General features: G+C 36.3%; 3 protein-coding genes across 6 annotated transcripts in view; 2 read left to right on the plus strand and 1 right to left on the minus strand.

Annotated features, from left to right (window-relative positions):
* usp13 (ubiquitin specific peptidase 13) overlaps positions 1–26,478 on the plus strand; it is a 58,669-nt gene that overhangs the window by 5,962 nt on the left and 26,229 nt on the right. For 3 of the 4 annotated variants that reach the window (XM_037768926.1, XM_037768928.1, XM_037768929.1), the window contains exons 1-8: positions 11,824–11,934; positions 15,269–15,394; positions 19,316–19,376; positions 23,198–23,319; positions 24,812–24,954; positions 25,181–25,365; positions 25,794–25,891; positions 25,999–26,189. In XM_037768926.1, coding sequence (XP_037624854.1) covers positions 11,824–11,934; positions 15,269–15,394; positions 19,316–19,376; positions 23,198–23,319; positions 24,812–24,954; positions 25,181–25,365; positions 25,794–25,891; positions 25,999–26,189 — 1,037 coding nt within the window. Of the gene's footprint in view, positions 1–11,770; positions 11,935–15,268; positions 15,395–19,315; positions 19,377–23,197; positions 23,320–24,811; positions 24,955–25,180; positions 25,366–25,793; positions 25,892–25,998; positions 26,190–26,478 lie in introns of those variants that run through there. The other variant, XM_037768927.1, reaches the window with a different exon arrangement.
* Positions 114–3,544, minus strand: mrpl47 (mitochondrial ribosomal protein L47). The gene is made up of 7 exons (XM_037768931.1): positions 3,378–3,544; positions 1,743–1,891; positions 1,591–1,651; positions 1,405–1,501; positions 1,115–1,245; positions 570–665; positions 114–428 (listed from the first exon to the last, which is right to left on the minus strand). The coding sequence occupies exons 1-7, from the start codon at positions 3,542–3,544 to the stop codon at positions 317–319; spliced, it is 813 nt and encodes a 270-aa protein (XP_037624859.1). The 3' UTR covers positions 114–316.
* ndufb5 (NADH:ubiquinone oxidoreductase subunit B5) lies at positions 4,524–8,195 on the plus strand. Its single transcript, XM_037768932.1, has 6 exons — positions 4,524–4,681; positions 5,833–5,915; positions 6,261–6,327; positions 6,423–6,484; positions 6,935–7,041; positions 7,978–8,195. The coding sequence occupies exons 1-6, from the start codon at positions 4,564–4,566 to the stop codon at positions 8,096–8,098; spliced, it is 558 nt and encodes a 185-aa protein (XP_037624860.1). The 5' UTR covers positions 4,524–4,563; the 3' UTR covers positions 8,099–8,195.

A 26,478-nucleotide genomic window follows, 5' to 3' on the forward strand; every position in this document is an offset into this window, starting at 1 on the left:
TGGTTGTTAGACATGAAACACATTAACGCAATTCTTAAAGGTCACATGAAACCTTAAATATTCATCTAGCAGACTAGTAAAACATGAAGAGGAAGAACACTGAGCAAAACATGTCAGGGTGATGTAGCATAATTTATTTTCTAGGATCAAATAACAGCTTGACAAATAGATTCATACTCGACATAGAACAACAGTTTCAGACCACCTTCAGTTATTTGACATGAGCTGACTCATTCTTGAGTATTCATATTAACTCAGCAGAGAAGGCCTGTCTACTGTCAAAAACTCCTTAATTGTAAAATGTGCTCTTCAAATTTCATGATGCGGAAACTTTCATTTGAGGAAACTTCTCCTTGAGTTTGGACTGAGTTTCACTCTTTAAGCCGGCTTTCCTGGCTTTCTCTCGAAGATGCTTCTCTATGCGCAACCTGCAAGACAGAAGAATCGACATTTTGTTTTTTTGCACAACATAATTCAAGGTTAAACCCCACACACATCTTTAACATCTACTAAAACATTGTTTACACTATTTATAAAGGGCACAATATTACACGTGTGTCGTATCTTACCTTATGTGTGGTTGGACAAACTTGGGTGTGAAGAACCTCTTTCGCTTATACCGTCTGTTCATGTACCAAGGAATAGCGTATTCTTTGAAGCGATACCTGAATGAAAGAAAAAAGTACATGAGCGATGCCACTTCCCACATTTCCTTTTCTAAAGCCTGACCTTTTAGAGGTTCTGCAATCATGTTATAGACCTGCAGAAAGTCTGAATCAGCTTTGCCTACACTTAAGAAACTATTGAAATCAGGACCAGGTTTGAATAATAATGATCAGTGTGTATCCTTGAGCTCTAGTTGGCCAGAAATGCTAAGAACTAACCGTGTCTTCTTTACACAAACAATATTCGTCATGCTTCCTACCTCACTTGTTCTCCCTTACATCTTGAATCTTTCCTTTCCTAGCTGCTTCCCCGTGAGAGTGAAACAGCTCCATAGTGCTACTAGAGGTCATAAACTCCTCAGTGAACCTTTAAAATGTTAAGAAATCTGCATTTCCTTAAGCGTATGTGTGATATATAATGTATCTGTATATGAAGAATCTGCCCTCACCAGTAGGTGTATCCAAATATGTTCCTCCTCCAGTCTCCTGGTCTGGCTTTCTCCTGTCCTGTCTGCAGCAGTCGCAGTGCAGTCTCCCTCTCCTGCACAATCGTCTCCAGTCTGATCATCGACCGCTCAACCTGGGAGGAAGAAGATTTAGCTTAGCCACACACAGTACTGCAAGTACAAACCCTGCATCCCACCTAGCTCTGTCAAAAGCCGAGCCAAATCTGATCCGTCAAATGTGATTCTCTATTCCTACATTAATGGTGCAGATGTCACTCGAGCTTCGTACCAACCTTCCTTGTTCTTTCTGGACTCGGCATCTGAACCCTTTGCCTTCTTGCTTCCTGCTCGAGTGTGAGCAGCATGTTCTTTTCTTTCAGCAGCACATACCTGAGAGGGAACGAGAGCGTTATTACACACGCAGCTGATAAATGTTTATACGCTGTGAAGCACCAGTGTGATCTCTCAACAGTGCTCACCAGAGTTTGTGTAAATCTTCATTGCTCTTTGTTCTCAGTTGTTTGGCAGTCCACGGTGCACCTGCAACATTTTCAAACAATCTTCTATTATTAAAGCTACAAGCATAGACAGTGCAGCCATAGTGGAGGCTTGAATATTATAAATATTATACCTGACTTCACGCTGGGCTCTCCCCAGTTCTCCGGGAGGTCATAGAACTCTTCCAGCCCTCTCCTGCTGACGGTTGTGTGCAGCGCTCGACACTGAGCCACAGGGCTGGTGAGACTGCACCAAGACAGGGCAGCGAGCGGAGACTTTCCCCTGGTGGGTGCAAAATAAATTCACAAAAACAAGACTTAAAAGGGATAATCAACCATAAATAAGAATTGGCAAACCTCTTGGTTTGATTTGAACAAGTCATCAGCAAGCAGCAGTGAGGCACTTGTTTTAGGCAAATCCTAAAACAAGTGCATTATGCTACGCTTAAAATGTCTCCTCCTCCTCTCTGACCCAGAAACAGATTTTTAGTGATTGCTGGTTTGTTTATTTATTTATTTGCACAACACCAAATAAAATATAAAACACTGTATTGTTATATCGTAAATGACGATGACACGTAGGGAAAGGATCATGAAGTGACAACAGATGTGCAAAAGCCCAAGAGGACTATTCTGTCAGTGTGTTTGGCTCCCATTGAGAAAGAGACATCACATTTCAGGAGCCAAAGAACTACAGACAACAACAACCATGCAATCATCTGTGCTAACCCAATAATACAATTTTGTACTAAAAGAAATAAATAAATCAGCTTAGAGGTCTCCTTTTACAAATCTTTGTCAGAAAAAAAATCACCTTGACATATTCTAAAATCTAAATATAGAGTTGGTTTGTCAGATGAGGGCTCTGGTTGTAGTCTGTGATGGCTTCCTGTCTTTATTTTATTTTTTTTATATATATATATATATATATACTTTATTTTTTCAAGGTTTTTTTTCATATATGCAATTTACAGTTCATAATTACAATAGTTTATAAACCATTTTTTAAGTAGATGAGCTTACAGACAAACTCATTAAGTACACTAGAGAAACAACTTCAAAATTCAAAATTGTAATAAAATTAAGAAAAGAAATAATAATAATAATAATAATAATAATAATGATAAAGAGAAAGAATAGAGTTAAAAAAAAGAAAAAAATACATAACAAAAAAAAAATAATAATACAAAAATACGCTTCCTGTCTTTAAATACAATATATACAACATTCTACAACTAGGCTACCATTATTGACCATGAAGACTATCCTGTAATTGAAAACATAATAATGAAGACTGTTATATTCATAGACAAAATGTAACTACATCAATCCAGTGTCAATGGATTAACTCAGCATATGTCTGCAGGCCAGGTAGCATAGTAAATTTAAAACTTGGAGATGGGACTGTTATTTATTTTTTTTTTTTATATTTTATTTGCAAATTTTTTAGTTAACCAAATATACAAATATACAAAACACAAACAAACTCACACAAACATGGCTCCAAATCCCCTCCCTATCCCAGCCACATACAAACCTGAAAAGATCCATACTCAAAAGGAGTAGGTTAGTTAACGATCAATTAAATTAAAAAGGATAAAAGGGACTGTTATTTATTGTATGTGATTAGATAATCCACACAGACCGTTATACTGAGCAGCAGAGCCAGACTGTGTACAGTCTATAGACACTCAGTGCTGTGAACACGTTGACTTTAAGGTCGCTTATATATCCTGTTTTTACACATTACAACAGCGTCTTAACGTTACCTGTACAGGTGAGGCTGGTATTTGGTCAAAGCAGCGGAACATTGCTGAGTATTTATCGCTGAGGAGATCCTGAAGACATTATGAAACTGCTTGCAAAGAGTCAAGACGCGTCCTGCTGAAGAGGACGCTGCCATCTTTACTGTAGCCCCTCCCACAGTACCCATCATGCATCTATTCAGCTTATAGGCGCATTACCGCCACCCACTGGACTGGAGTGTGGAGCAGGAGATTGCCAGGAAAAAAATAATAATAATAACATAATAACATAAATAAAAAACTAAAAAACAATAAAATAAAAATTTATAATTATTATTAATAATAATACTAATAATAATTAAATTCTCTCCATTATTCCTGTTGCCCTTAGGTAATTAATTAGAAGATTGTGTACTTTCTTAGATGTCTTTCCTAGAAGATTCCCCATTGTAATATTACCATCATCTACTTTTTTTATTTTTAACTATTATTTCAAAATGACAATATACATAGAAACAGCAGAAAACATTAAAACCGTTTACATACAAAAGAAGCATAGCGAAAACATAAACAAAGAGCTGTGCCAAACATAAAAGGACAACAGAAATTATACAAAACCAACATTAAATACAAAATATAAAAAAACAAACAATAAAAAAATAAAATAAATAAATAATAATAAAAAAAGCGAGAGTATGACAATAATTTCACTTAAAAACTTTAAAGATATTGCATACATTCATTGTTTTCATTGATTTTTTTTTGTTTTGTGAGGAAGAAATTGTTGACAGATATAATTTCCATTTCTTTCATAAATACGAATAAATTAGGCTTTTTTTTGGGGTAAATTTACTCTTGTCAATGTGGAACGTCGCGAGAATTAAAATTAGATTAATAAGAAAAAATGCATTACTGTCTTTGTCACTGTAATCATAGCAGCCAAATATAATATTTCTATAGTACAGTGCAAAATCTGAGAAAATTTTATTATAATATATGTTAGTATAAAATTGTTGTCATATTTCCCCGATTCACATGTACATTTACAGGACCAGAATAAATACTAACACAAATAAAAACTGTAAGAAATGTTTCACTGGATAGAATCTGTGGATCAAACCTGCCCTTATTAAAGATGGCGATTTCGACTTCACTTCCGTCATCAACCAATCAGAGCTCGTGTTGTTGAGCGGCGGTTCCCTCAGTAAAGATGGCGGGCTGGAGTGTTCTCAGGTCTGCTGCTGCTCTTGCAGCCAGACTGAGTCCTCTGAAATCTGGAAATAATGCGGCAAATCTACTCGCTCGAACAATCCCACGGGCAGATAAAGGTAAGAGACACCCTGGATGTTTAAAAGAGAGAGAAGTTTGACCCTAAACGTGGCCTTCTCCTCTTATGACCTTGTTAGCATGCTAATAGTAGCCACCTAGCTGGTAACGTTTGTCCTGCTGTCAACAGAAAGTACTTCAGTAGGGTCGTACTTCAGTAGATACAGGGAGCTGCTCACTCTTATTTGTCAGCTAAAAACATGTTTAAACTGCACTTCTTTTCATTAATGCCAATAGTATTTGGTAGCTGGTATAATAGTTGTTTTATAGCTGTTAAATGTCAATGTATCCCCATATAACCATGACAACAACCATCACCAGTATTAACTATATATACTGAGACACTTGTTCAGTCTACTCAGATGCTTCAGCCCAATAAGTTCATGACATTATTACCAGAATCAAAATCCCAGTTGGTCTAGTTTTACATCATGACTTCAATACTAGTAGCTAGTAACTTTAGCTTACTTTACCTTTTTTATTTTACTTATATTATCTTATTTACTCATTTTACTAAATGTGTCTTACTTAATTGTTATTCTATTAGGCACTGGTGCCAGAAATAGTACTTTTTTTTATTTTATGCACTTGTATTTTATACTCTTGAACTTGTTGTAATTTTGTTGTATTTTTGAGCAATCTCTGGCACAAGAATTTCCTTCGGGAGTAATGAAGTTCTATCTTATCTTATCTTATCTTATCTTATCTTATCTTACTATGTTGTAGGTAGGTAAATAGATACTTTTCTACTATATTGATCCCAAATTGGGAAATTATTGCGTTACAGCTGCAGGTTATCCAGGCAATGCACAGGAACAGTACAAACAATGTACATATCAACACTAGAGATAAATATCTACAGAATACACAATATTAATAATATATTAGAATGCACTATACAGTAAATATATCAGACTACTACAACTAAAATAGAAAATATAAACATAGAATAACATACTATAAACATTAACAAAGTGTGCAAGTTCCAATTTTAGTTTTAAAATAAAAAATGAAATGAGGTAGTAAACCGATGTGCAAATTAATATAACATTTGCAAGACTATCACGTTTGATTGTCAATGTTGTCAATAAAGCACCCACCTTTTAATTGTGAAATACACAATGACTACAGTATCCTTTGCCTTGTCTTGCAGTGGCCGTTCGTTGGGGTCATGGAAAGTCAATGTTTATCGTCAGACCCACTGACTTCTATGACAGGAGATTTCTGAACTTATTGGTGAGTACTGCAACGCCACCTCATTTATTTCCTGTGATCATGACAAATGAAGGGGTTGTCCCAGCCTAAATTAGGGAGCCGTTGTAGATAATAACAATAATAATAAAGATATATAACAAGATTGATGCCAGCATAGGGCTGCACGATTTTGAAAAAATATCTTAATTGCAATTATTTTGACTGATATTGCAATTAAGATATTAGAGGGAATGATCATTTTGCGGGGATCTGTAACAAACAAAGATGTTTTCCTAGGTCTATAGAATATGATGTGTAGGCCAGGAAATCTTTGCAGCATGACAATATTTAATTTAGTGCAATTTAGTCTCATGTTTTCTTTCGCAGAAATATTACATCCTGCTGACCGGCATCCCTATGGCTGTCATTGTCACAAGTGTGAATGTCTTCATTGGTAAGTAAGGAGATCTCTTACAAGTTTTTGGAGATTTGATGAGTAAATCAAAAGAAGTAACTTTGAATTGAACTTGTGTGATTTTTGTGGTGAAGGTGAGGCAGAGCTGGCTGAAACTCCTGAGGAATACGAACCTGAGTACTGGGAGTACTACAAGGTACGGAGCTAGCATCTTATCTTGTTTGTCCTTTCAGAAGTGTTTTGTGTCACTGATCTGAACCCTAGTCCAGGGTAGGATGGGCTCAATCTTGCATTATATTTGGAATTCAGCATCAGTACTTGCATACCATAATCACCTTTGCCATCATGAAACCTTTGCTGAAGTGCTGAACCTTAAAGCAGCTGTTTGCCTCTAGTGAATGTTTTATGAGCATCCTGTCTGCAATATTCAGACCACAGATTTTGTAAGTTCTATAATTATAGATATTTCAGAGTGGAGCCTACGTAGATTTGTCCTGTCATCCATGTGGTAATATTTTAGAGATATGTAAAAGGATAAAATCTAATATAGTCACAATAATTGTTCAACTTCTTGATTACTTATTTTAACTGAAAAAAATCATTAAAAATACTCTTGTCTTGTGTCTCTTTTTCCCTGTAATTGCAGCACCCCATCACCAGGTTTATTTCACGGACCTTCTATGATTCCCCAGTGAAGGACTATGAAAAGATGATGGCTGCGATCCAAATAGAGAAAGAAAAGGCAGACATGAGGTGAGATTTAGTACCGGTGTGTTATGTTGTAGCTTCTGTCATCGGAATACTGTCACATATTAAGGACAGAACACCGTTGTGAGTGATACAGGCGTATGAAGACATTTCTAACTATCCTTAAAGGTTCTCTATACAGAATTCAGTGAATTTCTATTGCCTCCGCACGGCTCTCAACATGGAAATGGCTGAGCCGGCGGCTCGTAGCTAACAGCGCTAACAGTGCAAACAACAGCAACACTGCTGACGGAGCTAACTTGGGGTAGAACTGGAGGTTGGGTGCTACGCTTCCACAACGACACCGTTGGTCGGCGTTATCAGCTGTAACTGTATGAGAACAGCCGTAGTTCCACTGAAGCATCCATGGAGCAGTGTGACAGTTTTGTCCCAACACAACAGGTTTCATGTTGTTGAGAGGGTTGTTGTTTGTCAGAAAATCTGCTTTGCACTTAACTAAAGGTGTTGAGGAGGAAGTTTTATCCGTGGCAGTTAGAGGGTCTGTCATGGCCATTTGTTCAGTCATCAAACTGTCATTTTATTATTCAGTGTTAAATATATTACATTTTTTTTGTCAAACTGAAATGGATTGTTTCTTGCACACACCAAACATGGATTAAATATGAATATATGATTTAAAAGGTAATGTTTCTTATCAAGCACACGTCCTGTGTCCCCTTGGCACTATCGTTATGTTGTCGGACTATGATGGTGCAGTTCACAACCTCCTCTGTTGCAGCAAGTTCTGCGTGAAGCATGTACTGAGCATTACAGTTAAAAGAACCCATCAAATGCTGTCAGTAGACACCTGAACACAAAGGATCGACACAACTATAAAAGGGTTTGATTCTTCTGAAGAAAGACACGTCATGATTTTTCCTCGTTTTCCATTTCTGAAGCACTATTCGCATCATTAATTCACTGCCTGTTTGTAATCAACAGACTGGCACAGCTGGAGGTGCGTCGACACATGAGGACGAAGGGAGACGGCCCCTGGTTCCAGGTGGCGACCCTCAACAAGGAGATGATTGACTACAGTCCCAAGTCAACACCTGACAACTAATCCAGACGTGTCTGCTGTCAGTACATCATGCCGATCAATCTCACTGTTTGTACATTATTTCCCTTCCTGCGTAAATAAAATATCTATATGGACTCAAGATATTTTGTCCTCCAGTGTCTCTAAAAATGTTTTTACCTTGAGTGAGTATTTAAATCTTTGTGGATTAGGTTGCATTGCTGGGCAGAGGTAGGTAAAGTATTTCTGTATATATCCAGTTGTTTGTTTTACCCCAAATGTAATCTTAACCAGGAATGAGGCCTGCAAATTAATGGACTGCATTTATATAGTGCTTTTTATCCAAAGTGCAATTACAAATTCGTACAGGACATTTAGCTTCATCTTGGCGCCCTAGATACATTACATCTGTTGCATTTCTTATTCCTGTGTAACACTGATTATCTCTAGTGTAAAATATACACAAAAGTTTGATGGGAGGACAAATTGAGATGTAGCCTTTTAATACTAGAGTCTCATGTATTTTGCTCATAATAAACAGATCACACTTGTTTACTCTCATCTTCAGGGGTAGTCAGGCAACACATTAGATACAATTTTGTAGGGCTTCAACAAACTTCTACTAATACTACTAACTATTTTCTCGAATAATCAATCAGTTGTTTGGTCTATAAAATGTGAAAAAAAAATGGTGAAAAATGTTGATCAGTGTTTCCCAAAGCCCAAGATGACGTCCTCAAATGTCTTGTTTTGTCCACAACTCAAATATATTCAGTTTACTGTCATAGAGGAGTAAAGAAACCAGAAAATATTCACATTTAAGAAGCTGGAATCAGAGAATATTGACTTTTTTTCTTTCAAAATTACTCAAATCGATTATAATCAATTATCAAAATAGTTGCCAATTACTTTAATAGTTGACAACTAATCGATTAATCCTTGCAGCTCTACAATTTGCTTCATTTTATTTAGTAATTTTTGCAATTAACGAGAGCGTCCACCTGGGGGCAGAGATGTGCAGACAAGATGATTGTTCTTTTATTTCTAAGTTGCACAAAATGAACCTTTTGTTGTGTCCCTTTTTAAGAGTGACTTCCATCTTATTTATTATACATGCAAAATGCGACTGAGAAATAAAAAGCATATCTTTTAGATTGTCCAAAGAGATATTACTACATTCCCATATGCTATTTCGTATTGGAATCAATTTGTGGATGATACAGTATAGAAGAAGGCCTGGCTTCTACTTAGTCAATGCTTAGTCACCAATAAAGTTAAGGAAATTTTCTTTTAAACTCATTCATAAATTCTATCCAGCTAAAAAATGTTAAACAATATTTAAGAGAGACATTGATGTTAATTGTAGTTTCTGTTATGGATGTACTGAAACTGTTGTGCATTTATTTTGGCATCGCTCTATTGTGAAGATTTCTTGGCAAAACCTGTGCTTAACAATAATAATGTGCTTTTATTACTGAGAATATTGATGAGAGTTTTGTGTTGCTTTGGAGGACTGTATTGTTTGGTCTATTGGAAAATAATACACAGAAAAACCTGATTAATCATATTATTATAATGGACAAATTCCATATATATGTAAATATAAATTCACAGGTAAGAATCTATGTTTTACTGCCTTTAGCAATGAGCTCAGACAATACATTCTTTCAATTCAACAATCTCTAAAACAAAAAGCAATTAAAACCATAACAGCTTGTACTGTGTTAAGCACTTCAGAAGAGTAAATAAACAAGGGAATTAATACAAAGACAAATAAATAAATTACTTTATAAATAAATAAATGTCATTAAATGTAGCAAAAATAATATTAAAAATGAATATTAAAAATCAAACAGAAGAGTAAATAAATAAGGAAATTAATACAAAGATAAATATATGATTGAAACAATACATGTCATTAAATGTAGAAAAATTATAGAAAAAAATGAATATTGCAAATTAAACAGAAGAGTAAATAGATAAGGGAATTAATACAAAGATAAATAAATAAATGACTCGATAAATAAATACATAATTGTCATTAAATGCAGCAAAAATAATATTAAAAATTAATATTGAAAATTAAACAAGAGTAAATAAATAAGGGAATGAATACAAAGATAAATAAATAAATGACTCAATAAATAAATAAATAGCTTTGTCAATAATTGTGGCAAAGCTAATACTAAAAAAGAAAAAATATATATTGAAAATCAAACGGAAGAGTAAATAGATAAGGGAATTAATACAACGATAAATAAATAAATGACTCGATAAATAAATACATAATTGTCATTAAATGCAGCAAAAATAATATTAAAAATTAATATTGAAAATTAAACAAGAGTAAATAAATAAGGGAATGAATACAAAGATAAATAAATAAATGACTCAATAAATAAATAAATAGCTTTGTCAATAATTGTGGCAAAGCTAATACTAAAAAAGAAAAAAATATATATTGAAAATCAAACGGAAGAGTAAATAGATAAGGGAATTAATACAAAGATAAATAAATGACTCAATAAATAAATAGTTTTGTCATTAAATGTAGCAAAGCTTATACTAAAAAAGAAAATTAATATTGAAAATCAAACAGAAGAGTAAATAAATAAGGAAATTAATACAAAGATAAATATATGATTGAAAAAATACATGTCATTAAATGTAGCAAAAATTATAAAAAAATGAATATTGCAAATTAAACAGAAGAGTAAATAGATAGAAGGGAATTAATACAACGATAAATAAGTAAATGACTCGATAAATAAATACCTAATTGTCATTAAATGCAGCAAAAATAATATTAAAAATTAATATTGAAAATTAAACGGAAGAGTAAATAAATAAGTGAATCAATACAAAGATAAATAAATAAATGACTCAATAAATAAATAAATAAACAGTTTTGTCATTAAATGTATCAAAGCCAATAATAAAAAAGAAAAAAATATATATTGAAAATCAAATTGGAAGAGTGAATATATAAGGGAATTAATACAAAGATAAATAATTAAATGTCATTAAATGTAACAAAAAATAATAAAAATGAAAAAATTAATATTGAAAAAAACCCCTGAAGATTATTAATTAATATTAATACAATATAAATAAATAAAGAAGCAATTAATGGCTACATTTATTTTTAATATTATTTTTGCTGCATTTAATGACATTTATTTATTTATCGAGTAATTTATTTATTATGTATTTATTAATTTATTAACTTATTTATTTATGTATTTATTCTTTTAGTTTTTATTTTGGCAGGTTCCTTCCTCCATAGTAGGATGCTACAATCAGCAGCTATTAAAACTCAAAGTGCACCTCTCATATTGATGGTCTTGCTGGGTTTCCTGGAGGTGGAGACATGCTGTAGTAGTAGAGGGTGTAGTGTGTGTGGGTGGCTTTATGAATCATCCTCAGAGAGGTGGGAGTGGGAGTGGCCCTGCTGCTGGTGAAACATCCACCATGCACAAAGCGCGTCACCACAGTCAACAATGTCATTTCTGCGCAGGTCCTCAACGCTTTCTGCAAGAAAAACACCCCAAAAAACAATATTAGCCTTCATGCTATAGTAGCTCTGCAGCCAGCACAGCCTCCTCCAACTGTGTGTCATTTTATTTTTATGTTGTTCATCGTCACATCCCCCCAGCAGCCTGGCTGGAGGAATGCAGCTTTATAAATAGCATCCTCTCCTCTGGTCTCGTCTGACAGCGCTGCTCCGGAGGCTCCAGCAGCACTGAGCAGCGAGAAGCAGGAATGCGAAGATGGCTGCAGACCTCGGAGAGCTGCTGGTCCCTTACATGCCCACCATCAGAGTGCCCAGGACCGGGGACAGGGTCTTCAAGAGCGAGTGCGCCTTCTCCTTCGACTCTCCAGTAAGTGTCCACCTCACACACACAGAGAGACAGACAGAGACACACAGAGACACATGGTCTGATGTGGCTTCAACAACACACGTGAATGTGCTGTGATGTGTCTCCATGGACACCTTCCATCCTGAACTTGAGAGGAAATAAATAATTAAATGTTGTTTACATCTCAGGAGAGAGAGAGAGAGAGAGAGAGAGAGAGAGAGGGATGGAGGGGTTTCCCCCCTTTGTGCATGGAGAGAGGTAGATGGTGCAGGTTCAGGCCACATTACAGCTTAAATACAGCAGCTAACACACCTGTCTTCTTCAGCTGGGAATTAATTAATTAATTAAAAAAAGCCTTAGCATCTCTGTCAGGTTGTAGCTGAGAGTTTACAGCCACATTTATGGTGTTTTTTGTAATTTATAATGGTCTAAAAATGGATTCGAAGTGTGTCAGCTGGAAGTTTGTAATAGTAATACAATATTTCTATCATTATATGTGAATTTATAGGGATTTTTAAGGTGTTTTTGTACAATATTTTAATACAATATTGTATTTAGTACAATATTTCTGTCATTATTTGCTCAAATTTACACGGTAATTGTCTAAAAATGGACTTGAAGTGTGTCAGCTGGAAGTTTGTAATATTAATACGATATTTCTATCATTACATGCTCACAACAGTGAATTTATAGGGATTTTTATGTTGTTTTTGTACAATATTTTACTACAATAATTCTGTTGTTATTTCTCAAAACAGTGAATTTATAGAGATTATTATGTTTTTTTTTGTAATTTACAAGGCAATTGTCTAAAAATGGACTTGAAGTGTGTCAGCTGGAAGCTTGTAATATTAATACAATATTTCTATCATTATTTGCCTAAAACAGTGAATTTATAGAGATTTTTATGGCGTTTTTGTAATTTACATGGTAATTGTCTAAAAATGGACTTGAAGTGTGTCAACTGGAAGTTTGTAATATTAACACAATATTTCTATCATTATATGCTCACAACAGTGAATTTATAGGGATTTTATGGTGCTTTTGTAATTTATAATCTGTCTAAAAATGGACTTGAAGTGTGTCAGTGGTGCTTAGCTGGAAGTTTGTAATATTAATACAATGTTTTGTATCATTGTATGCTCACTAGAGTGAATTTATAGTGATTTTTTAACTCTTAAATGTGCGGTTTAGCCTCAATTTATGGACATTCACTACTGTGCTCAATAGTGAGTCACCATGACTAATCAAAAATTCATGCTATCCATGGTAGTATTGTAATACTCGTAAATTGACTTAAAGTAAAGTAAAGTATGTTTTTATACTCCTTCATAGTAGTAGTACAGTATGTTTTATGTTATTGTGTCACTAGAGAGTTCATAGAAAACCTCATGACCCATATTGTGATGAATGTTTTCATTTATATTGTCATTTCCTATTTCTTCTGTAGTAGTGATAGGGTGTCAAAATAACAATATTGTGATTTAACTATATATTTTTTAACACTTTTAAATGTGTGAATCTACAGATTGGATGCAGAGTTCAGTCTTTCCTGTACTTGTAAAGACTTGAGACGTACAGAAAGTCAGAGTTGTTGGCTCCTATAACACGTTCTACATACAACATATAAAAACCTACTTTCTCGACTGAAACCGTTTTTAACGGTGACTCAGCTGTCTGGAGTTCATCATGTTGGCCCGAGGACTGGTTTATTTTTGTCCTTGCACTGTTGAAGCTCATATGTCACTCTGGGCCACTTAAAGGTTTATCACAGGGGTTCATAAGGCCCACACTGTTCGCAGATATAGGTTAGTTTGGAGAGGTATATCCTTCATGTCTCTGACAATCCACGTGTGAATGTGCAGGAGGTTGTTTGTTTATTTAAATTTAAGCCCCCTGAAGGAGGTCCTACTGTATGTACCCTGCATTTTAAAACAACTTCACTGTGAGCCGTTGGTCACATGCACACAAGATGATCATACCGTTGTGTCCTGTAACGAGTTTCAGATACAGTAAGATGTGACACGTAGGGCACTCAGCAGCAGTTTTATGAGGTGACTGTGTTTTTAAACCTAAAGGTCTTCAGTGCCTCAAAAGCAAAGAGGTACTACTCTGTCATTGAAATACATTTTTACGTAGCTTCGTGCGAGGATGCACATATTCACATAAATTGCTGTATCAAATTGCTTATTTGAAACAAAATATCAGAGATGAATCCTACTTTTTTGAGACATTCTTTGGCTAAAAATACTATCTGTTCGGTGACTGTGATTCTGTTGCTTTTCAGTTAAAAACAGACTTTTCAGCAGCAGGCATTTCTCCATTAAAGTGTTTTGTTTTTTTTCTGTACAAAAGTGCTGGAACAGATTTTTGGCTGTTTGACAAAATGCTAGAAAGACTGTTTGAGCAAGAAAGCCTTTTTGAAAATGTGCTTGCAGAATCATTGACGCATCTCTCTTACTGGCATTTCCGCTGTGCATGTCGTGTTACATTTGTGTGACTAGTACCAGGTAATGTGTCCAAAGGGCAGTGCATCACAATGAAAATGTAGCTTTGATGTTGAATAGTTTTTGTCACGAAAATCAGTCGCTTTTACTGAAATGATTATTCTCATCCTATTTTCACTGTGAAATACTTTTAATAGGGCTAAAATACTGCCTTTCCTCTGTGTTCGAATAGAAGAGGCATTATAAGAAGTAGGGCTGTGTATTGGTAAAAATACAGGCGTTACGATTCAGTATAAAGCAAGGCAATATATTGTGATCTTTTAAAATCAAATTTTAGGAAAACTGTCATAGCACAAAGAATACACAACCATATGCATCAAATCTGAGTTAAAAAACTTTACCCTTCCATGCAATCAGAACAGTGGGATCTGCATTTTCATTTATCACAGTTCCTGTAACATCCAACATCATAGCACTACTTTGAGAGGACACATACACTGAGAGGGTGCATCTCTTTGCCAATGAAATAAAGTTTTGAGTTAGAGTTCATCTTTGCATGTAAACTATATACACTAACTTTTTTATATAAAACTATATAAAAATCAAAACAGTGTTTTTGAGAATCGATACAGTATCGCAAAACATAATATCGCGATACTCGATATTTTTGTACACCCCTAATAAGAAGGAATATTTGTATGAGGATATATATAATACACTGTAAGTACTATGTAGTACAAAACTGCCTCTCAGCTACTTTGAAATTAGGAAATATAATGACCAATTCTAAGACCTAGAATACAGTAGAGTAGAAAAGAGTTTTTGTGTCTTTTGTTTTCAATGTGTTAAATGTGCTGTTGTGTTGATGCTGCTGTTCATTCAGTGTTACTGTTTGTTTTGGTCTGCAGGAGTCGGAGGGAGGCCTGTATGTGTGCATGAACACATTCCTGGGCTTCGGACGAGAACATGTGGAGAGGCATTATCGCAAAACAGGACAGAGCGTTTACATGCACCTCAAACGACATGTCAAAGAGGTGAGTTTTACACCTGCCCTGTGTTTTGTACTGATTTAGTAGTAAGAATGAAAATAATAATCTTGGTTTTACATAGTGCTTTTATAAATCAAATGTCCAAAGGGCTTTGCAATCAATAATACACAAAATCACAATTTAGACACATTAATACGTTAGATATTAATCAAGAAAAGAACAGAAAGGTCAAATACAACCACGATAAAGTGACACATGAACGCAAATGTAAAACTTTGTTTCCTCGACCAAAGAAATTCTTAGTTGACTAACACTCTTACGATTTTGTCGACTAAACGATTAGTTGATTTAATCGACAGATCTGTGATTCTCCACAAAGAATCACACAAAAGCACCACTTTAAATCTTGTGTTTACCAGAGATGTGCTCATAAGTTTCTTTGAAATAAGTCATTCAGCATGAAGAAAAGCATAAAAAAAGACTCAGACCAAAACGACCGATTAGTCGACTCATGACTACGAGGAGGCAATTAGTAAATTCAGACATATCTCATTTGCATGCAGCTTATTTAGAAGATTAACTATTTTAGTTAGTCAATTTAATTTATATTTGACAGTTATGCACAAATTATTAACACACTTTGAGAATCTCAACATGTGGAAAAATAGCATGGTGGAATTGAAAAATTAGTATATGCAAGTAGTAGTAGTAGTTTATGCAAGACCGCTCCGCGTCAGGCTGCAGCATCGCCCTGTCGGGGTTTATTTCACAACAATGACCCGCTAGCTGTACATTATCCTGCTTATTACACGGCTACTTACTTAAAAAATCAATAATTTGTCACAAAAGCGGTCCGCCAGAGTCCAACAGCAGAACTGCGCCCATAGCAACGGACTGTTATAAAGAAATTAAAGACTGTAGAACGCTGTGATTGACCAATCAGAATCCAGTATTCAACAAGCTGTGTAATAATGAATGATAATATAGTAAAACACTGTTTTTCATATAAAAATATGAAATATGTCTTCTTCATAAAAAGTTATAATTGTTGACAAATACTGTTAAAAATATCCTTATAGCTGCTGAGAACTACATTATAGTGTAATATGAACCATTTATTAAATTTTTTTGCGTATAAATGCTAAATAGGGGGACTTAAAGTAAAGTGTTACCAGTTCTCTGTTGAAAGAAGTACTTGTGTATTGTACCACTATGTTACATGTATTTCAGTTAGTAGATCGTGTCTTTAACGCTGTCAGGGTTACAGCCTAAATTGTGGTGACTGATGCTGCAGAAGTAAGCAGCAGTACTGAAAGGTGCTTCGGATAAAAAGGTACACTGAGTCACGATTGCTGAATCATGATACCGTTATTTTGAACATCAGTGATTGAATTACACAGTGCACCCTGCACATTATTGGAGATGCTTGGTCATCGACATTTAATGAAAGAAAGATGAAAATATTGTTGACCGACCTTCAGACGGAGGCCTGTCTGGGTGTTCCTAACACTTGATATGTTTTAAGCTCTGTATCCATCTGTACTACCCAAATCACATCTATAACCTTTCACACTGCTCTGTTTCTAGCTATATTTATATTTATTTTACGGTTCCCTCGTTTCCTTATAATATCCTATGAAGTTTCCCAGAAAGAACCTGGTAATTTGAGACTAATTATGTGAAAATTAGAGACAGTTTTCAATTGGTACTCTTCCAATTAGGGATGGGCAATATGACGATATACTGTTTATATAGCCAAAACAATATGTCTTTTGCATATATTTTTCTGTATTGTTTTTGTCGCAGTACATGCTAGGCCTATATTTATTTCTTTTTCCTCTATAATCTCACTTAAAACTGTTATGTTAATTTTGTTCTCATGTTCTTAAAATGAGAAAATACTCGTACTTTTCATTTGAGAAGTATTTAATTCACACAGGAGTATACAATGAGGTTATTTTATATCAACTATTTATTTATTGAAATACCAGAAAATATGCTATATGGTGATATCTATTGTTATCAAGAAATGACATATATATCGATTGAAGATTTTGGCCATATCACCCAGCCCTACTTCCAATAAATGAATTACAATTAATTTCCGATGAAAACCTAGAAATATTTAATAAATATTAAATTTGTTTACCGGCAAGAATACATTTCAATATATAGAGAGAATAAATACTTCATAATAATAAAAGAACAATGAATGAATATTTAATTGAGTTTAAATTGAGCGTTTATTTTAAGATAATTCTTATTTTCCCTATAATTTGTATAAATTGACACAGTGCTTTCCAAGAAACTTCCATAGGAATATATCAAGAAAATGTTTTGAAATTACATACCCATAAAATAAAGTTCTACCGCTAAATTAAAGTTACTGAATTTGAAATAACAGCATTATACTGAATGCAACACAAGATTATAACAGAATCTGTTTATATTAGTTAGGAGTGTCGCGATATACCGGTATTGGCGATAGCCGTGATATTTAAAAATGAAATATTGATATCATGTTAATATCACACATGATAATATCATAATCCAGTGCCACTTAAATAATTTTATATATAAAGTTATATGATTACAGACTCTCCCACCACCTCCATAAACTTGTATTTTGAGTGTAATTAATTTGCCAAAAAAGAGTTAAAACACACAATAAACAAAGTTAAAGATGAAATTGACTGATAACATTATTATTAATAATAATAATAATAATAATAATAATAATAATAATAATAATAGTAGTAATAATACTACTACTAATAATAACTTTTCCATAAATATCATGATAATATTGTTATCATGAATTCTTTTTTGCCACGATAATCATGTAGGGAAATATTGTGACAACCCTAATATTAGTTCCCATGGTGGACAAAGTAACAGGGACATCTTAAAATATGACGCAATCCAAAACCAAAACCCTGCAACAAATATATATTTTTAAATTGTTAGATTTTTGTTGAGACTGAGCCAACTTTATGGTAACTTTTGAAGGTGGTGTTGCATTGGATTGCATTATATTTTAAGGCTTTTCTGTTGTTTTGTCCCTGTATGTATAAAAAAGTTTGTGGAAAAAGAAAAAGTCACCCATGAACCCAATCAAGCCCGTCTTTTAAAAGTTGCAACAAAAGCTGCTGCCGTGTTTTCTCGCTGGCTCTAATTGCCCTCAGATAAGCTCTGCTTTGTAAAGAGCTGCTATTTCCATGCCTGGATCTGGCCTCAAACAGCTGCTCACATTCTGCAGGCTCCTGTGTCTGCTGTTTCTTTTTTTCCCATGAGTCCACTTGGTCTCGAGTGTGTCAGCATTCTCTGTCTTTCTGTCTGTCTGCCACCGTCAGCTCCTCCTCCTCCTCCTCGTCCTCCTCTTCCTCCCTGCTGAGTGAACGGGAAGCAGTCACCACAACCTGATGGGATTAATAGGAAACCAGTTGGTGGCTCTGGGTTGTTTTGCTGCCAGACAGTCATTTGGCAGAATCACTGTTTTTAAGTGGATTCACTGACAAAGTGTTTTTTTTTGTTTGTTGATTGATCCATGTGTCAGGAATGAAAATGTGGTTGTCTGTTAAATATTGATGATTTTATTTGAGTTTTCTACCACTCTGGACAGTATGAAGTGGAGATAAAAATGATGACGGACAGGCCCAGACACATGTCGTTTGACATAATGTAAATGGTATCTGTCCAAGCCTAGAAATCAAACTGTGCAACTGAAGCAGTTTCATTTATCATTCTTTAATTTTGACCGTGCCGTGGAAGGGGTTTTCCCCTCTCCTTGTAACCCGACCTGGCAACTGGAATATCCAGCATCTATTTCTAACAAAATGACAACCATCTGGACTTTCTGACACAGCAGAGCATAAAAAACGTTTTCATAAAAGGTGTTAAAAGATGCTTTTAATATGACGAGGCTTCTTTGATCCAGTTTAATGTCTTCCTTCCTGTTTCCCACAGAAAACCACAGGAGCTGCAGGAGGCGCCATCCCCAGACGAAGAAATGGAAAAGTGTTTCTAGGTAAGTTAGAGGCAGCGGTGGAAGGAGTACTCAGATCCTAAAGGACCAGTTTGTAGGGTTTAGGGGGATTTATTGGCAGAAATGGAATATAGTGTTCATATAGCTATGTTTTCTTTAGTGTATAATCACCTGAAACTAAGAATCGTTAGCTATAATGAGCCGTTTACATCTACATAGGGAGCAGTTTCTCTTCCACAGAGTCCACCATGTTTCTACAGTAGCACAGAACCATAGACTGTATATAAGAAGTGGATGTAGTCACCGTGATGTCACCCATTGTTTTGTGGTCTACGGTTTTGAAGCCTCGAGTTTGGCATTACCGAACGCTGATTAAGATATTTTTAGGCAACTAGAATGTTACGAAAACACAGACAACGCCGTGGTAGTGACCTGTCAATCACAAGGTAGCCACGCCCTAAAGCACACCCTGCTTTATGGTCTATTTAACTCTAAATGGGACCATACTTTACTAAATGAACATCATGCTGTATTGAAGAAGACTTGAAACTAGCGATGGAGACCATAAACTCATGTTTACAATGTTTACTGAGGTAATAAATCAAGTGAGAAGTAGGGTCATTTTCTTCTTTTTGCAACCAGAGGAGTCGCCCCCTGCTGGCTATTAGAAAGAATGCAAGTCTAGGGTGTTTGCGCATTGGTTTCACTTTTTAGACCTCGGAGGTTGCCGCCTGCCCAGAACGGACAAACCAAACACTGGCTCTAGAGAGGGCCTTTTGAGTTTTTACGTTACCTGTGAAGGCCACCGTAGGGTTAGGGTACCCCTGTGACTGATGTATTATTATTTAGTATTTAGGCTTTGTTGAATACTCGATTCTGATCGGTCAATCACGGCGTTCTACGGTCTGTTATTGCTTTATAACAGACCGTTGCTATGTACGCAGTTCTGTTGTCGGACTCTGGAGGACCATTTTGTGTCAAATTATTGATTTCTTAAGCAAGTAGCTGTGTAATAAGCGGGATAATGTACAGCGTGCCTGTCATTGTTGTGAAATAAACCCCTTCATAGCGATGCAAGACTTTGCGTTGGGGTCCACATCGCCCCGTCAGGGGTTATTTCACAACATATGACCGGCTCGCTGTACTATTATCCCTTACATATGACATTATTAGACTACATAAAAATGTTATCAATAAGACCTTTAATATTAAAGTAAATGTGATTTGTGTGGTCCAAGAGAAGCCCCTCCATTACGAGCTGGTGTTATTGTTTGTTACACTGTGGTGACCCACCAGCTGCCCCTCCAGCCGGCCTTTACCCAAAGCGTCAGATATTCTCCTTCTCCTCCTCCTGTGCTCCAAATATAGCCCATTTATTTGTATATGCGGTTGGTAACTGTTCTAAATCAAAGCCTGGTGTACTCCTCCTCGGCGTGGGGAGGGGTCGGGCGGGCGGTCGTCGGCCTCTCAGCTGCCGCCGCCTGTCAACCTCCCTGACACACTTCCACTGCAGCGATGACGCTGCTCTGAACCAGGTGTCTCTCACCCCCCCCGCCCTCCGTCACTGCTGGCCTGGTGGGGGAGGAATTCCTTCCACTCACCCTCAATGTAATGATGTTTTATCAACGTCCACAGCTTAATAGACTTTACTATCTAGTGCCTCTCGACGATGCTGTAGGGTTGTAGGTCAACCCTCTAGCCAACATGTGACTCGGTCTCTGATAGGAATTTGTTTTGACCCTCCAAAAGGGACGATTCTTTCCGTTGTCCATTTTGGATCTTTGATATGACAGCGGGCATGTATGTATCCACCGTCATCTCCATACCAGTCCAGTGATCTAATCCAGCTGGTAACGTCAGACGTGAAGCCAGCCGGCACAATAACAATGTCAGTTGTCAGGGATAACCTATGATCCTGTTTCTCATGAGTCATTACACGACTTTAGGCCGGAGAGGAGAACGAACAACTCTGTTATGAAAGTGATTTAAGAGGAGAGGCTCTCTCTAGATTTCCCTTCAAAACGTTTGATATCATTTAGATTAAAAAAATGAAATGATTAGTTGATCAACAGAAAATGTCTTTCATTGTGAGGATTCATCGCCTCTCTTTGTCTTACTTGATAGGAAACTAGGGCTGTCACAATTTTCACTACACGATAAAGAATTCATGTTAGTGATATTATCGTGTTATCTATATAACATTTTAAATAATAAGAATGCTATCAGTCCAATTCACCTTTACTTTGTTTATTGTGCGTTTTGTCTCTTTTTTTGGTAAATGAATTGCACTCAAAATACAAGTGTAGGGAGGTGGAGAGAGAATCTGTAACCATAACTGTTTAAATGAAATAATTTAAGAAGCGCTGGATTATTTACACAACATCATCATAAGTGTATTATTAACATGATATTAATATTTCATTTTTAAAATATCACCATTATCATCAATACCAGTATATCACGGCACCCCCTAGCTAAAACTATAAATTATTTTCATTATCGATTAATTGATTATTTTCATTATCGATTCATTGATTCATCGTTTGGTCTAAAAAAAATGGTCAGAAAATTATTTATTATTTTTATTATTCTAGGATGCCTAACAACATCTGGCAAAGTGACTGCCGATGAAAACTAACCTCTTGGCTAACTCGGGTACATTTAAATTTGTTTCAATGTTGATTAATGTACATTGTCCCCTTTTTCAAATAAAAATTGAATTTAATTAAATTAAAGCATAAGTTTATAGCCCAGGATGATGTCTTCAGATGCTTTGTTTTGGATACAAACAGATAAAAAACCAAAGATATAAAACAGAAAAAGCAGAAAACTAGCGACGAAAACGATGAATCAATTTTCAAAATAGTTGCAGGTTAATTTTCTTTTGATCGACCAGTCGATTGATTGAATAATTATTTTAGCTCCATAGTAACTGAATATCTTTAGGTTTTGGACTGTTGGTCTTAGGGCTGCAACTAACGATTATTTTCATTGTCAAATAATCTGCGATTATTTTCTCGATTAATTGATTAGTTGTTTGGTCTATAAAATATCAGAAAATGTTGAAAATCATCAGTGTTTCCAGTGTCAGTGTTTCCCAAAGATGACCTCCTCAAATGTCTTGTTTTGTCCACAACTCAAATATATTCAGTTTACTGTCATACAGGAGTAAAGAAACCAGAAAATATTCACATTTAAGAAGCTGGAATCAGAGAAGTTTGACTTTTTTTTTTTCTTAAAAATTTACTCAAACTGATTATTTGATTATCAAAATAGTTGACGATTAATTTAATAGATGATAACTAATCGATTAATCATTGCAGCTCTAGTTGGTCGGACAAAATAAGATGTCCTCTTGGGCTTCAGGAAAGTGTGACGGACATTTTCCCTGTTTTCTGACATTTTATAGACCAAATGATTAGTGGATAAAATACCAAGCAGATTAATCAATAAGCAAAATAATGAGTTAGTTGCAGCCCTAATTTTGATCATTTAATCTCATTATGTAATCAATACTGAAATGAGGGTGCCATAGCTGCACAGACAAATGTCAGAGATCCTCAGTACTCCTCAGTAACTCTATAAATTGCTGGTGATAAGAGTGTGTGATAAATGGCTAAATATAACTCTACGTGAATTGTGTCTGAGCAAAAGAGTCATCAGCATCGTATGAAGTCATCCTGTCACCGCTGTAAAAAAAGATGGTGGGTTTCTTGTTCAAGGATTCATCTGTTTTGTACTCACCGTACCTCTTAGACTATTATGGTATTGACTAAAGGAACGAAGCTGAACCAGACTCAAGAAGAAAACATAAAATATACATAACAATAAAGTGACGTCAGTGTTTACTTCCTCCCCTGTAGATTTAGAGCTAAACCGTGATTTTAACGGAGAGGACTATGAATACGAAGACGAGGCCAAGCTCGTCATTTTTCCAGACCACTTCGAGATCCCCTTACCAAATATTGAGGAGCTTCCCGCTCTGGTCAGTGAGTCAGTGCTGCACGGCCTCCTGTGTGTTTCCATGCATGTGGATGTGGATGAGGAAGGGTGCGCTCAGTGGTTCCCCTGGCACTGAGCAGACAGGTTGCAGCCACAAAGCTTGAATCCAATATTTTGTTTAAGTTTAAGCGGGAAAGTAAGAATATAATATTTGAGGTGGAAGCTCAGTTTCCCCCTGAGCTTCACCTAACCTCTAGCAGCTGTTAGCTTACCCAAAGGCTTTCATTTTGGATGTGTTTTGATGGAAGATTTTAGTGTAAAGACTGTTTCATAGGCTACTCTTTGATTCTGGGGAACCACCGTATGCACATACTGTAGATATATTTTGTTTTTTTGGTTCATTTCTTGCATGGAGTCCAGAAGAGACATTTTACTCCTGTTTCGTTTTTTTGTTTTGTTTTTAGAGCAGTGAATGAGGCTTGGTTTTGGCATGTCCTTAAGTTCTCAAATGATTTTATGTACGTATCATTTAATGTTGTGAAAGCACAAATTGTGATGTTGAGCACAGCTTTTTTTACTTCCCTTCTTGTTTTGCATGGTTTGTTTCTGCACTGCACCTGTCTTCCTATGCTGGATCAATTGCTTCATGTGGCACAGCTTCACAATGTCTTACATAGATCTTGCATGTCCTGAATGACTATTGTCCTTTCTATTTACTGTTATTGATGACTTACATACCTACAGTAGATGACGGTCGGCACGTCCCCAGTTTGGAGAAGCAGACAGGAGTTACCGCACGGAAGCAAAGCAATGTACTGCCGTGGACGGGGCCGGCAGCAAAACGTATTTTAGCTCCTAAAAGAAAGGCTCACCTAAAAAAATCAATATCAGTTTAAGTTTACGCTATATTTAGAATATTTTCACCGCGCTACCTTGCCGTCAGACAGCCCTTTCCAACAGGGAACTGAAGCCGTTGTATCCCTCTATGCTTTTCGCCAAAACCACCAGACTCCGTTGAAAAACTTGTAATTCTACCTCGCAGAACACGGGGTCGGTTAGTTTGTTTGTGCTATTGGTGAATCTGAACTAACCAAAGTCACACAATAAAACAAACTAGCCAATCAAGGCAGCGGTAGACCAGTAATACTTGTATTCTCTGAGGTAAAATTACTGTTTTTTTTCAATGGAGATATTGATTTTTTTAGGTGAGCCTTTCTTTTAAGTGGCAAAAATTCGTTCGTTGCTGGCCCTGTCCGAAGCAATACATTGCTTTGCTTCCATGCGGTAATCCTGTCTGTTTCTCCAAACTGGGGGCATACCGACCGTCATCTACTGTAGGTAATACACTGACTATGGATAAGTACCTCACACAACCCCACTTCAAAACACCTGAGCTATCCCTTTAATCCCTTAAATTTTTAAGGGGTTAAAGGGATTTTTCTTTTAAGAAGAAGGTTGATATATTTTCAACGTGACCTGAATCACACCCACTTCCAGACGTTCATTCTGTCTCTGCCGTTTCCTGTGGCGTTCAGGTGACCATCGCCTGTGACGCGGTGCTCAATGCACCATCAGCTTACAAAAAGCAGGAGCCTGAATCCTGGGAGGAGGAGATCCAGGTGTCCCGACATGCCAGGAGCCTCAGACAGCTGGATAACGGGGTCAGGATCCCACCCAGGTAGGAAAGGCACCAAGACACACTGATACACCACTGTACCATTTATACAGTGGGCCGCAAATTTCTGGATAGATAGCAATGAGTGCATTTGTCTCTTGCTGTTTGCCTTGTTTATCCACTCAAATGTAAATCTGATCATGTCTTTACAGCAGTCATTCATTGAGTTTTTGCATGATTAAAAACAACAACACAACAGTAACAAGAGTCTCTGTTTCTTTGCTATCAGCTGCTGGAAGTGTCAGAAGTGCGAGATGAGAGAAAACCTGTGGCTGAACCTGACAGATGGAACAGTGCTCTGTGGGAAGTGGTTCTTTGATGGGAGCGGGGGCAACGGCCACGCTCTGGACCACTACAAAGAGACCAAATACCCCCTGGCTGTCAAAATGGACACCATCACCCCAGACGGAGCAGGTCGGAGACACGTCACATGGTTATCTAAACTCCAGAATCCGAGTTATTACATATAAATTGTTTTAGTTTTACTAACACAATGAAACTTCTGGGAAAGTTTCCTATAATGTCACACCAGAAAACACAGTACAATATCTCATAATGTATAATACTGTATTTAAAAGGCATGATTTGAGGATGATATACACTGATTTACCAGGTTATGAGGTACACCTGTACAATCTAATGCAATCCAGCGCTGCAACAAATTCTTGTATCTTACAAGAATCATTTTCAGTTCATATTGACACTTTGTCAGAGATTTAATTAGTTAGATTTCGGAGCACGTTGTGGTGGATTTGCTGACCAGAAATTTGTTAAACTTTTTCTATAAAGTCAGATTAAACATCGGGCCCATCATAGTGATTTAACTGATGCGTTGGTTTCAGATGTCTACTCATTTGAGGAGGAGGAAGCTGTGCTGGACCCCCATATGTCAGAACATTTGTCACACTTTGGAATAGACATGCTACAGATGCAGAAAAAGGTAAGTTGTCTAAGCTGTGAAGAAACAAAACCAAAATGTGAGGCTTCCACGGAGAAGGTTTCACTCTCTCTCTCTCTCTCTCTCTATCTCTCTCTCTCTCCCTGCAGACAGAGAACGGTCACCACACAGACAATAACTCTCGGCCGCGGGTCAGTGAATGGGAGGTGATCCAGGAGTCGGGCATGAAGCTGAAAGCGGTGTTTGGTTCTGGTTACACGGGCGTCAAAAACCTGGGCAACAGCTGCTACCTCGGCACAGTGATACAGGTCCTCTTCAGCATCCCAGACTTCCAGAGGATGTGAGTACACTTAAAGGAAGACACAGTATTATTTTTGTACAATATGTTATCATTTATAATTTTTTTTTTTTTACATTATTCATCTATAACTCATAGCACAAAAAGGCAAGTGAGGTTCGTCAAAGTGAGAGGCCTCCTCAGGGAGGCTCCTAACAGTTTCAGCGGAGGCTCAATGAATGGAAGTGAAGCAATATTATTAATTATCAAAAGGAGGTCATATAGAATAGCCCAATGTGTGTGATTCGGTTAAAGAGATAGTTCAGAAATGCAGTATTTAGGGGGAATTTTA

This window comes from Sebastes umbrosus, chromosome 5 (assembly GCF_015220745.1).
Source record: "Sebastes umbrosus isolate fSebUmb1 chromosome 5, fSebUmb1.pri, whole genome shotgun sequence".
Taxonomy (NCBI): Eukaryota; Metazoa; Chordata; class Actinopteri; order Perciformes; family Sebastidae; genus Sebastes; species Sebastes umbrosus.